The sequence below is a fragment of the Chrysochloris asiatica genome, unplaced genomic scaffold (genome assembly GCF_000296735.1).
Source record: "Chrysochloris asiatica unplaced genomic scaffold, ChrAsi1.0 scaffold00159, whole genome shotgun sequence".
NCBI classification, from domain to species: domain Eukaryota; kingdom Metazoa; phylum Chordata; class Mammalia; order Afrosoricida; family Chrysochloridae; genus Chrysochloris; species Chrysochloris asiatica.
In genome coordinates, this window is record NW_006408677.1 from 3,787,837 (window position 1) to 3,801,537 (window position 13,701).

Below are 13,701 nucleotides of genomic sequence, written 5' to 3' on the forward strand. Positions count from 1 at the left end.
TAGATAGATAGATAGATAGATAGATAGAGAGAAAGAGAGAGAGAGAGAGAGAGAGAGAGAGAGAGAGAGAGAGAGAGAGAGAGAGAGATAGTGTTTTACCAGGAAAATGGTAACATACTTTTTATATCATGGCAGAAATGGTTAAACTCTCCCGACTACTATCCAAAAGGCAAGAAAGGCCTGGTGCTTCCAAATCTCAGTCTTGAAAACCCTGTAGAGCAGTTGTACTCTGCACACATAGGTCTCCAAGTCAGAATTGACTTGATGGCAACAGAGAACAACCACCTCTTTTTTCTTTTCATAATTCCCTCATCAATATTTTTCCACATTCAGAAAATGCTCATCTACAAACACGGCTTTTAGAGAACTGCACGGTACTTCACTTTATCGAGTCTCCCTAATTTAACCAATCCTCTATCCTGGAGTAGTTAAGTGAATTCCAATTTTACATTTTATAAAAAGCCTCTCCACACTGTGGCAAGTCTTTGGAGGTGGTTTGCTAATTGCCTCCTCGAAAATTCTGCGTGCAACTGGAGGCATCGGAGCCAGCATAGTCCGAATGTCTTGTCCTCACGTGAGTCGGCTACCTTCCCAGATAGCAAACACTGTAGTGCTCAGAACTTGAAAGACTTGTCTTATCCTGCCCCGTTAGTCATATAGCCTAGCTGGGATTCAGTTTCAGAAATCCCTACACCCTCCTCCTTCCAGTCTCATTCCCGCCGCCTCCCGCCTCTCCCCTCGCAGTCTCCTCCCCCTCCCCCTCCCCCCGCTTTCCCGCTCGGCGGCCTGGCCTATGGCAGACGCCAAGGATTAATGAGGGGCGGGGATAAGGGGCGGTTGTCAGGAGGCCGCCATATTTCCGTACGGCGCCCAGGCAGGCCGGCAGTCAGTGGGTCAGGAGAGGTGCTGACAGGGCGGAGCCGCCCGCTCGGCTCCGCCGGCTTCACCCCTCCCGCTCGGGACAGGTGGCTGGAGCACGCCCCGCCTCCGCCAGCTGCGAGTGGGAGCTAGGGAGGCCCCGTCCCGGACTGCCGCCGCCAGCTGCGAGTGCGAGTTCAGAGAGGGCGGACGGCGGGGCGAGGAGCCCTGCGCCAGCAAACGGGTACCCTGGCGGCCAAAAAAATGCTTCTGTGCCGAGGGGCCCCCACTGGCCCGGGCGTACCGGGTTACGGGCTCACTCGACCCGGCGGCGGCCCGCAGGCCTTTGGGATCCGTCTGAGCACGGTAGGTTGGGGGCTGAGGGGGCGGTCGCGCGCGCACGCGGGCCCCTGGGCTGCGGGGGGCGCGCGGGGAGGGTCCGGCGGTCGGAGGCCTCACGCGGGACGGGACCTTCTCTCACCCCCAGATGAGCCCCCGCTACCTACAGAGCAACTCCAGCAGCCACACGCGACCCTTCAGTGCCATCGCGGAGCTGCTAGGTGAGTGGGGAGGGCGGCCCGGCCACTGAGCGCCTGAGGCAGCTGTGCCAACGTGGTGGCCCGGACGCTGGGGGCTCGGGCCGGGGCGGGGGTGTCGGGACCCGGGAGTCTCCTGGCTCCGCGGGCTTGAGGCGGGCTCCACTACTTCACCAAGGGTGAGGTTTTGCGAACAAAGCTGAAGGAACAAGGTGTGTCCAAAAAGTTCGAGGTCCCTTGGGGGTTTTTCCAGTCCTCGGGTTGGTGATGTTCGGGGCACTTTGGGATAATCAAAAGGCGCGATGCATCAAACATCGCTTCCCCCACCCCCGGGCCCCGAGGCAGCTGGGCTCCCCAGGGACTGATGGACCTTTGGAGGGCAGGGCGCTGAGCTGGCCGAGAAGCCTGGTGGAGGGAGGAAGGAAGGGGTAGGGCGGAGAGGAAAGGTCTGGAAAACGGAGTTCTTTAACTTTAGGGACGAGAAAGTTCTGGGGATGATGGGACATCTCTTTAAGAGATGACACGAGTGCATTTGGCTCCCAGTGACTGCGAAGGGCTGCGTCCGTGGTCCACGAGCGCCCTCACACCGCTGGAATGAATACTGAGGACCGAACCGCTCTCGCGCCGCCGGTGTTTGCTTTTAAACCGTTTTTTCCCCCAAGGGTTTTAGTTGATCCTGGAAGCCAAGTACTCCGGCTTTTGCAGTAGAGTGCTAAGCGCAGTGTGAAAAGCCAAGAAGAAACAGCGATCCTGGACACAAAACAGCAGCGAACATAATACATTATAAATGCGGATTCCACAACGGAAAGAAGGGAGAGAGATTGATTCTTGGGGCAACGTAGTACACAACAAAATCTTGAATATAGATTCAAAGTTCCCCTTCCAGGCACTGCTATCGAGGCTGTGCTGACTCATTGTGACCCTTTGTGAGGTTTGCTAGGCTGTAAATCTTTATGAGAGCAGAAAGCCTCATCTTTCTCCCAAAGAGCTGCTTGTGGGTTTGACCCATCTACTTTGCGGTTAGCAGCTTAACCCACAGCATCACCAGGACCCCTTTCATGAGCCCCAAATGAAACCCACTGCCATTGAGTTGATTCCGACTTTATAATGACCCCGTATAGGATTTCAAGGCTGTAAAACTTGCCTCATCTTTCTCCCAATGAGAGATTGAGCTGCATACCTCTCAGCAAGCAGTCCAATGCTTATCTCACAGCGCCATCAGGACTCCATTTTCATGAGCTTTGGTCCCAACTTAGGTATTTCCTGTGGCCATGTTGTGAGAGTTGTCTTGAACTGGAAGTTGGTGGGCAGCAGCAGGAGCTGAAGAGTGAGCCAGAACTTTGATGATTAGGCTGCCTATAACGAGATGCTTGGAGATACATGATTTAAAGGGTTTTCCATTTATAATTTTGAATATGTATGTGATTTATGTCTTAAGCACTAACTTAAAAAAAAAAAAAAACTAAGTTCAAGATATCCAATATAAGTGTGAGTGTGTATATGTATTGGGAGCACGGTGGCTCTGTAGGGTAAGAACTGGACTGTGAGCCGCAAGGTCCAGCTGCTTCTTGGGAGAAAGATGAGGCTTTCTGCTTCCACAAAGATTGAAAACCTCGACCGGCACTTAACAACAGCAATTCAGTAAATGAAGTCCTGGTGTGGTGCTGTAGGATCAGCACTGGACTGTGAACCACAAGGTCAGCAGTTCAAACCCACCAGCTGCTCCTGGAAACCCTCTACAAGGTTGCTATGAGTCAGAGCCAACTCTATGGCACTTATTTCAGTCAGCAGTTGGTGAGCACTCACTGTGGGCAAAGCCATAGTGGTAGTAAATACTACATAGATTCTCTCCTTTCGCAGGGAACATAAACACATTTACAGAATCCTTATGCTTTGTCTAACAACAAAATGGAAATGACATAGTAGCAAAGATACATGGTGTGCTTGGGAGCTCAGAGTAAGGAGAGATGACTTTCAGCTTATTGGGAAGAGAAGGTTTTATAGAGGTGTCATTTGAGGTGAAGATTTGAAGGATTGGGACATGTGGATATGAGTGTGTGTGTGGGGTACATTCCAGGCAAAGAAAAAAATGTATGAAGAAAGGCATGAAAAATAGGAAGTATTTCAGTTTCCAAATAGTAAAGACTATGTGGAGTTAACAAATAGTAAAAATGATTGGTTCTTAGTTTAAAAAGCTTTCACAAATAGTTTTTTTTTAAACTTTTACCCTTTGATGTAAATGGTTTGTTGTTGTTATATACCATGGAGTCGGTTATTGACTCATAGCGACCCTGTACAGGGTTTCTGTGGCTGTAAATCTTTATGGGAGCAGAAAGCCTCATCTTTCTCCCACGGAACAGCTGGTAGTTTCCAAATGCTGACCTTGCGGTTCGCAGCCCGATTAGTAGCCACTATGCTCAGTGATGGTAGTAATATTATTATCATTTTGCAGAAAAGGAAACAGAATCAGAGAACTTAATTGATTTGTCCAAGATTACATAGCTAGTAAGTAGCAGAGCCAGGACTCAAACACAGGTCTTTTACTCTTAAGTTCTTAAGTGCCATCTAGTCGGTTCTGACTCATAGCAACCCTGTATAGGGTTTCGAAGGAGAGGCTGGTGGGTTTCAACTGCTGACCTTTTAGTTAACAGTCCAATGCTTATCCTACAGCACCGCACCAGGACTCCAAGCAGGAAATGAGCTTGGAAAGGTAGATTGGGACCAGGATATGACTGAGAGACTCAGTATTTGAACTTGTAATCTGTGTAATTTGTGACTTGCCAGACCTGTGCTTCAGAAAAATTAATCTTGCAGCAGGGTATAAAATGGACTATAGAAGACAGTGAGACAAAACTTTGAAAGACGAGTTAGTAGTGGTCTTTCATGATCCCAATGAGAGGGAGTAAACTCTGTAAGAGAGTGACAAGGTTGTTAAGTACTGTTGAGTCGGTTCCGACTCATATCGACCCTATAAAGGATTTCTGAGGAGCAGCTGGTGAGTTTGAACCGTCAACCTTGTGGTTCAAACCGCCCTTATGGTCTAGTGCATTATCCTGCAGCACCACACCAGACTCCTAGAGCATGACAATGGGAATAGAAAAGGCAAGTTTTGAGGGAGTTGGGATGTAGAAGGCAAGAGGAGGGGAGGAGTAAGAAATGATAGCCAAATTTCAACCTTGAAGAGTATTTGAATGCTGGTACTGTATGTCTTTCTGTGTGTAACAGGAAAAAATGAGCTTGTGATGAGTTTAGACAAGAATACTTTTAGATTCTTGTAGGATGGCCTGGTTAACGTGCATGTGTCCACATAGGCCATCATTCCAGAACAGGCAAGGGTGGCTTGTAAATTGCTACCTTCAAGCTATAGCTCACTTGCCTCACTGTTTCCCCTGGGAGGCCATCTGGAGACTGTTCTCATTGCCTCCAGGTTCTGATGAGGTATGAGCTTCAGTTACAATGCCTTTTTAGAAGGCAAGGGGTCAGGTGGGTCAGATTAAAGGATAAGATAGGTTCTCCAGAATCTCATACTAAATGTTTTAGCTAAAGTGGTAGGCAAGGGGGAGATGGGAATAGGGTCCTTCCACTGAGGGATTGCATGGGCTAAAATAGGAGCGATAAGACTTCCTGGAATCTGGTAGCACGTAGCATTGTAAGGGCCAGATTAGGAGTTAAGGATGCCCCAGGATTTGGCAGTGCAGCCCTCACCTAAGTGGTGGGTAGGAGCAAAGAAGTAAGGCTCCTCCCACTGTCCTACCTATTAATGGGCTTCCAGGGTTGGATTAGGGCATAAAATAGGTTTACCAGGCTCCAGATAGCGTATATTGATAAGCTTTGGGAGGGCTAAGCAGCAAAAGATCAAATTGAAACCAGCCCCAGATTGGTGCCTTGTTATTATTGTAAGTCCATTTGATAAGACTAAATGGAGGGTCACTTAAACCAAAAGGAAGTAAAAGTTGTGTTTACTGATGCCCCACCCCCCATTTCGTCCTCCCTGCTGCTGCAGCTGATCCCTGTTGCTTGAATGACCCCTTCCCCCTATACTCCCTGAGGTTCCAGCCTAGGAGATAAAATATCTGTAGCTACTCCTGGTAGCTACCCTGTAAATCCTACATTACCTGAGTTAAAAATCTTTTGTCTGTTTCCTGTTTTGTTTTTTTAAGGCACTTGGAAAAGTTTGGGCAAAGCTTGCAGTGAAGAGAAAAAAAAACGGAGTGATTTTTTGAGTGAGAAACTTGCAAACGAATTTTTCGAATGTTGCTGTTAGGTCACCTCAAGTCGGTTCTGATTTAGAAGAGCCTGTGCACAACAGGAGTCCTGATGTGGTGCTGTAGGATAAGCATTGGACCTCCAACCACAAGGTTGGTGGCTCAAACCCACCAGCCATTCCTTGAAAATGCTATACAGGGTTGCTGAGTCAGAACCGACTTGAGGGCAAATATGCACAACAGAACAAAATACTCCCAGGCCTGTGCAATCTGCATAGTTGTTATGTTTGAGCCCATAGTTGCAGCCACTGTGTCAATTCATCTTGTTGGCGGTCTTTTTTGCTCACCCTCTACCAAGCACTTCTGACAACACTTCCAAAGTATAAGAGATGAAATCTGGCCTTCCTTACTTCTAAGGTGTCTTCTGGCTGTACTTAAGACCCATTTGCTTGTTTTTCTGGCAGTCTAGTGTTTCATTGTTTCTTTTCTTGAGTGCTGCTTCCATGAGCATTGATTGTAGATCCAAGCAAAACAAAATCCTTCAAAAGGTCAATCTTTTGTGTTTATCATGATGATGTTTGTTTGGTCCAGTTATGAGGATTTTTCTTCTCTTTACACAGAGTTATAATCCATACTGAAGGCTATAGTCTTTAATCTTCATCAGTATTTCAAGTCCTCCTCATGTTCAGCAAGCAAGGTTGTTTCATGTGCATATTGCAGGTAGCATAGTGGTTATGAATCGGACTGTGAACCTCAGGGACAGCAGTTCAAAACTACCAGCTGTTCCGCGGGAGAAAGATGAGGCTTCCAGCTCCCATAAAGATTTACAGCCTCGGAAACCCTGTAAAGGGTCGCTATGAGTTGGACTCGACTCCACAGCACATAACAACCATGCTAGTACATTATTCTTCATATAATCCAGTTTCTCAGATGATTTGCTCAGCATACAGATTGAATAAATATCGTGAAAGGATGCAACTAAGATGCATACATACCCTTCCCGATTTTCAACTAGGCAGTATCCCCTTGTTCTGTTTGAATGTCTGCCTCTTGGCTTATGTTCAGGTTCCGCATGAGCTGAGCACAATTCAGTGTTCTGGAATTCCCATTCTTCTTAATGTTACCCACAGTTTGTTATGATCCACACAGTTGAATTAAGTCTTTGCTTAGTCAGTAAAGCACAAATAAACGGCACTTAATAACAGCGGTTCGAAACTACCAGCTGCTCCGTGGGAGAAAGATGAGGCTTTCTACTCCCGTAAGGATTTACACCCTCGGAAACCCTGTACAGGGTCGCTATGGGTCGGAACCGACTCGACGGCACTTAACAACAACAACAATAACAACAACAAACATTTTTCTGGTATTCTCTGCTTTCAACCAAGGTCCATCTAACATCAGCAGTACTGTTCCTCATTCCATATCACCTTCTGAATCTGACTTGACTTGAATTTCTGGCAGCTCCCTGTTGATGTACTGCAGCAACCTTGTAAAAATTATCTTCAGCAAAATGTTACTTGCATGTGAAATAAATGCTATTATTCGACAGTTCTTCAGTTCTGTTGGGTCACCTCTCTTTGGAATAGGCACAAATATGGATCTCTTCCAGGCGGCTGGCCAGGTTGCTGTCTTCCAAATTTCTTTGTATAGACAAGTGAGTGCTTCCAGTGGCACATAAGTGTGTTGAAATATTTCAATTGGTATTCCATCAATTTCTGGAACCTTGTTTTTCGTTAATGCCTTTAGTGAATGCATCTTGGACTTCTTTTAATACCGTCAGTTCTTGAAATGTTTGAACATTGACCATTTTCTATTTAAGTGACTCTGTATTCCTTCCATCTTTTTTTTTCCTTCCATCTTCTTTTGATGATTTCCAAGTCACTCAGTATTTTGCCTGTTGTTGCTAAGTGCTGCTGAGTCAATTCTGACACATAGCAATCCTGTATAGGGGTTCTGAGGAAGCAGCTGGTGAGCTTGAACTGCTGACCTTTCTGCTCAAACAGACATTTCGGTTGAGTACTTATTCTACAGCGCCACCTGTAGAATCCTTCAAAGTTGTATTTCGAGGCTTGAATTTTGTCATTTCTTTCAGCTTCAGAAATGCTGAACATTTTCTTCCCTTTTGGTTTTCTAACTCCCTGATCTTTGCATCTTTGTCTTATGGAGTTGTCCTTTGAAAGTTTCTGTTCAGCTCTTTTAATTCATCATTTCTTCCATTTGCTTTAGCGATTCTGCCTTCAGAGTTTCTTCTGACATCCACTTTGGTCTTTTCTTTCTTTCCCTTTTAATGACCTTTTGCTTTCCCTTTAAAAAAAATTTTTTTTAAGGTTTTATTGTGGATTGAGTGAAAGTTTACAGGGCAAATCATCAGTTTTACATTCAACAAATCATAACCTTGTTTCATTACAATGATTATAGTCCCCTCCATGTACCATCAGTTAACAGTATTTCTCTCTATTCATTTTTGCTCTCTTTTTTTAAACACTCAGGCATATATAATAATTTACACACCACCAAAGGAACATTGTGCAAGTCTGCCTCCTGGCTGCCGTCTCTTAGTCCCTCTCTTTCCATGAATCTAGAGCCTCTCAGCTGCTCCCTCTCTCCATGTCCCCATCTCTGCCTCCATCTCTGGTGTTTCTGCTTCTCTGGATAAGGTTGCTTTCTTCATATATGATGTTCTTGATGCCATCCCACAAGTCCTCTGGTCTTTGGTCATTAGTGTTCAGTGCATCAACTCTGTTCTTGAAGTGGACTTTAAGTTCAGGTGGGATATATTCAAGATTAACGTCATGTTTTGGCTGTTGGGGATTTGTTTTAATTTCCTTCAACGTCAGCCTGAACATGCATTGAATGTTCTCATGTAAAACTGTGTAACTGGAGTTGATATGTGTGAGAATTGAGAATGTTCATAAAGCATTAGAAAAGATTCTTCTATGTCTAAAATTTTCAAGGTGGAAATGATGCTCATTGTTGAAAAGTTAAAGGTTTCCATCTCACTAGCCTTGGCTGTCTGCCAGCAAGATTGACTGATAGTCCCAATACAATTCAGAGCATACTTGCCAAGTAAAGATTCTTGAATCAACGTAGGCAGCATCCCAGTGCTAACTCCTTCTGACAGTTAAAAAAAATTGCTACCACTTACAAAGTTAAAAACAACTATATTTCTTATAAAGGTACTACTGTATGCCAAACTTAGAACTTCTGCCAAACGTTGGCCATTTATCTTAAGTAAATTGACCACTCTTGAAAGAATGACAGTATCATCAGAGCTGTTAACCCCCTTCTGGGCTATTGGTCATGCCTCAGGTACCATGACTTCTTCAGATTATAGTAATGACTGTTTCAGTGCCATTAGTGGCAGTCTCATCAGGGACTCTGGCTACACCAGTGTGGCCCTTGAAATGATTCTGTGTCTTGTTTTATTTGACGGGACATTGCACACATCTAAGTAGTTGTCACTGGTACTGTTAATTGTACTTGTCTTATAGAAATTAATGATTTAAATAGGTGTGATGCTGCTCTTGAGTCCTGGTGGTGCAGTGGGTCATGCATTGGGCTGCTAATCACAAGGTCAGCAGTTTGAGTCCGTCAGCCACTCTGCGGGAGAAAGATGAAGCTTTCTGCTCCTGTAAAGATGCAGAGCCTTGGAAACCCAATATCAGGTTGCTGTGTATCGGAACTGACTCAACAGCGCACAGCCACCACACTCATTGCTCTTGATTCTCCCAATGGAGAATTGCTACTATTAGAAGAGTGCTGGTGGGATGAGTCTACAACCCCCAGTCAAATAGGAGCAGTAGAATAGTATGGGATGCCAGGGGAACGGAACGAGGTGTGGGAGAGACAATCACTGTCTTGATTGAAGTGTTAGTGGAAAGAGGAGTGCTTACGGAACCTATCCATTAAACTATATAGGTGACCTTTCCACTTGGAGCAGTTGGCCCAACAGAGCCTTTAGAGCTACGTATGTCAGTGATTGAAAATTATGTAGACTTGGGCCTGGGACAAAAAAGATGTGGCCACTAGGCAGTTTTGGACATGATGGTTTGTTAGACTATGACTATGTTTGATGTCTCTGGAGTCTTCAATAATTAATCCATTGTGAAGACCTGACTCCAGAGAAATCATGAGACTTTCTGTTTTTCTCTTTTGAATTCTGTGCTCTCCATATCATAGCAGGGATAGACAGGCTCACCTTTACGATTATTAGAAAGTACCTAAACAGTCACTCCTTTTTCTCTAAGCAGTCTTGCTACCTTTCCTGGGATCTAGGCAGGCATTGCAGTGTTTGGGTTTAACCTCCTTCACAGGGAGGGATGGTCATGCAATCCCTGGTCTTTAACAGGAGGCGATGTCTTGAAAGCAGAAAATAAAATGACCATAAATAAACTGCTATATGTGTTAATGTGCATCTATGTGTAGCATACTTGCAGTTTCAACTTTTCTCCTTCACCACCTTTTGCTGTTTATATATATGTATGAGCAGTAAAGTGGCTAATAGACAATAAGAAAAAGGAACAAAATTTATGATACATATGGATAGTCACTTTTCCCACATCCTGTACAGTTTGAGGGGAGAAAGGCAGGTTGCAGACCAGTCATTACATATAATTTGGAAATCACCTTCATAACCCCATCTGCCACGGGATGGATTGTTTCCTAGAACCCAGGGAGTGCACTACCATCAGTGCTCAATACCTACCTTCTGGGGCATCTGTGTGAGAGGAACAAAGGATGATGGCTCCACATCTTAGAGGCCTTTCACTAGAGATTTTGATAGAATACAGATATCCCCTGCTTTTTGAAAGTTCACATCACTTACATGAAAGACCTAGATTAGTACCTGTTTTTGCTAACTGAAAAAAGTCCAAAGAGGATTTTTGCTCTTAGAAAAATGGTGAAAAGTGAAACTAGGGCTCAGTGGTGTTTGTTCAACAGTGTTTGTTAAAGAGTCAGCGTGAACCCTGAGCTCCTTCCCTCGTTATTATACTCAACTTATTAGCATCAAAATGCCTTAGCTTTCAACTCTGTCTGAAAACACTATATGTTAGGTTACATTTCATGAGTTCTTTGGTATGGTTCGGCAGATTATTTTTGGGGTCTGGGAACACTCAAATTTTTCTCATATAAATTAATGGTAACTCTTTCTTCGCTTTGTGCCATTTTGGCTTACAAAAGGTTTCACAGGAACGCTTTACTTTCAGATAGTGAAGGAAACCTGTGTTTGAAAATGAGATCTAATATCACAGATTTCTACCTTTTGCAGATAATGCTGTAGATCCAGATGTATCTGCCAGGACCGTCTTTATAGATGTTGAGGAGGTCAAGAATAAATCTTGTTTAACCTTTACTGATGATGGATGTGGAATGACACCTCATAAACTACACCGAATGCTCAGGTAAAAATGTCTTCATTCTCTTTCTCTTATATTGAGTTCTAAGTATCAGTCACATGCTAGTGCACTGGTTAAGAAATAAACACTACCCTTGCCTTCACAGAACTTAGGGTCATCTAGCAATTCAGACATTTATGCAGTAAGGATAATAAAGAGTGGTAAGCACAATTATAGGAAAGTACAGGATACAGTGGCATCAGTCAACAAGGGCTTCTGATGTGCTTGTTGAAGCACAGGACAAGCCTTCCAGATCAAGTGATATTTAAGCTGAGTTCTGTTAAGTGCCATCAAGTCAGTCAGTTATGACTCATCACAACCCTTTATAGGGTCTTCTAGGCTGTAGATCTTTGCGGGAGCAGCAAGTCTCAACTGCCTCCCGTGGAGCGACTAGTGAACTCAAAGCACCGACCTTGTTGTTGGCAGTCCAGTGCTTATACTATGGAGCTACCGCACGTAGCAAACTGAGGTCTAAGGGTGAGTTAAACTTAGCTAGGTAATGAAGGAAGGGTCAAAGGGATGCGAGTTTAGGCAGAAAGAAGAGTAAGCACAAACACTGACAGCTCTCATTGACCTGAGACCTCCATTTTTATTAATCTAAGCTCACCCTTAAATCCGATGTATTGGAGTTGGAACAATTTCTGGATTAGAACCATAAAAGCTAATGGCCCAGGTAAAATCAAACCCCATAAAAGATCAGTAGAAAGCATTTGCATGTATAGTCTTTGAAGATTTTGCAGTAGAAATGAACAGTTAGGAAATTCTCTTTTACGACTGTTGAAACTGGTGTGGTGCTGTAGGATAAACACTGGACTGCTAACTGCAGTTCAAATCCACCAGCTGCTCCTTGGAAATCCTATACAGGGTCACGCTGAGTCAGAATCGACTAGACGGCACTTAACAACAACCCTCAGTTGTTTTATTTTAAAAGGTTTATAGTTGACAGAGGAAAGAGAATCATGCCTGGTTGCCATTGCTAAATGTTTTGACCAAGGACCCAATATGTGGATTCTGTTCAAAAGGAGGTAAATGTGGAACAGAACCTTGTTTTTTTCATGGAAACTAGATTTACTGAAACCATTGTGACTACATAAACCCCTGGGATGATTGCCTAGAAACCATTTTTGAACCTTGGACTGATACGATCTCATGAAGTCATTTTTAAAGTCAATAACCATTTAGCAAGAATGTTGTCTTAAGCATTGTACTCTTTTAAAGAGTTTTATATGTAATATCAAATTTGCAATAGTAACCCTAAAACACAAGTGAGAACATAAGGGGCAGAGAGTTTAAGTTAAGCGTGATGAACAATGTGGGTAGAGACAGTGAGATTGGTAGCATATGTGAATTATGAAACCCTTGTCATTCATTGAACTGCACTTGGGAAAATTGTTGGATATGTGTTTTGTATATATCTTCACCAAAATCTAAAAGAAAAAAGATTTTTTAAAGTTTATGGTTGAGAATGTGTGTGTACTTTGAAGGTGTTCTAAATCTATAATCCTGTTTTTGAGGAAATCCTTCTTGATCCATCAAAGAAACAAAAGTGAAATTTTGGCAAAGTAAGTGGTTATGTAAATAAGATATATTCAGCAGTCTGTATTCCTTGTGTGTCTATCCCTTATAAGTAGAAGAATATTTGAGGGAAGCCTCTGGATGTGAGGCAAGAACCTCTAGTGCCAGTATATTGTATATTGGTAAATGTTTGGAGTTGGCCTTTTTTATTTAATTTATAGCATCACTTTTATCTCCTAAGGTTAATATTGCATATTTAAAAAATACTTCTTTAGATAGAATGGAACCAGAATAGTTAATATGATCAGTTCTGTGTGCACTTATTTTTATTTCCTACAATTGCATATTTTCTTAATGACTCCTTATCACATACCTTATCCCAGTAGGCCCAGCAAATCTGACTGCCTTCCATTTTGTCTGCAGAACTTTATCTGTGAGGAGTATCGTTTCAAAATAATTGTAACAATTTTTGTTCCAGATTCATTCATTTATTTATTTAACAAGTATATACTGAGCACCTGTGTGTAAGACACCATGCTAAGACACTGGACCTATAGTCATGATCCAGACAAACATAATCCTTGCTCGCAAGGGGCTGACAATTTAATGAGGACAGAAAATAATTGTATAGTAACACAACTAAGTAAGTCATGCTGGCGTGGCACTGTAGAATATGCACTGTAGGATATAACACCAAGATTGGCAGTTCAAGTCCAACCAGCCACTCCTTGGAAACTGTATACAGCAGGGGTGGGGAACCTGTCTTTCTGCCAAAATTTATGACACCATTTATGGGCCACACAAAATTATCAACTTGAAAATTAACCTGCTATATTTGGTCAGACAGTTAGTTAATTTATTTCTAATATGGCTGGAACTGTGGTTACCTTGGCCATAACAAATGATTTAAGGTCCTTGGGCCAGACATTCCCTACCCCTGCTATCGAAGGTCACTATGAGTCAGAACCTTCTTGACGGCACTGGAGAACAACAATGGCTCTGAAGGGAGAATATAGTTTCTGTGAGAGTATAAATAGGAATCTCTTTGGGGGAATGAAGAAAGTTCGTATAAAGGAAGAGTGAATAAGAAAGATCATAGAAGAATTGATGCTTTTGAGTTATGGTGTTGGAGGAGAATATTGAAAGTGCCATGGGCTGCCAAAAAGAACCAATAGATCCGTTTTGGAAGAA

The 13,701-nt window shown here is 43.5% G+C and overlaps 1 protein-coding gene across 2 annotated transcripts in view; it reads left to right on the top strand.

The window, feature by feature from the left end:
• The first annotated feature begins 1,122 nt into the window (after positions 1-1,122).
• Positions 1,123-13,701, top strand: part of MORC4 (MORC family CW-type zinc finger 4) — an 85,926-nt gene continuing 73,347 nt past the window's right edge. For both annotated transcript variants that reach the window (XM_006871049.1, XM_006871050.1), the window contains exons 1-3: positions 1,123-1,224; positions 1,346-1,418; positions 10,869-11,001. In XM_006871049.1, the coding sequence (XP_006871111.1) occupies positions 1,123-1,224; positions 1,346-1,418; positions 10,869-11,001 (308 nt within the window). The remainder of the gene's footprint in view (positions 1,225-1,345; positions 1,419-10,868; positions 11,002-13,701) is intronic.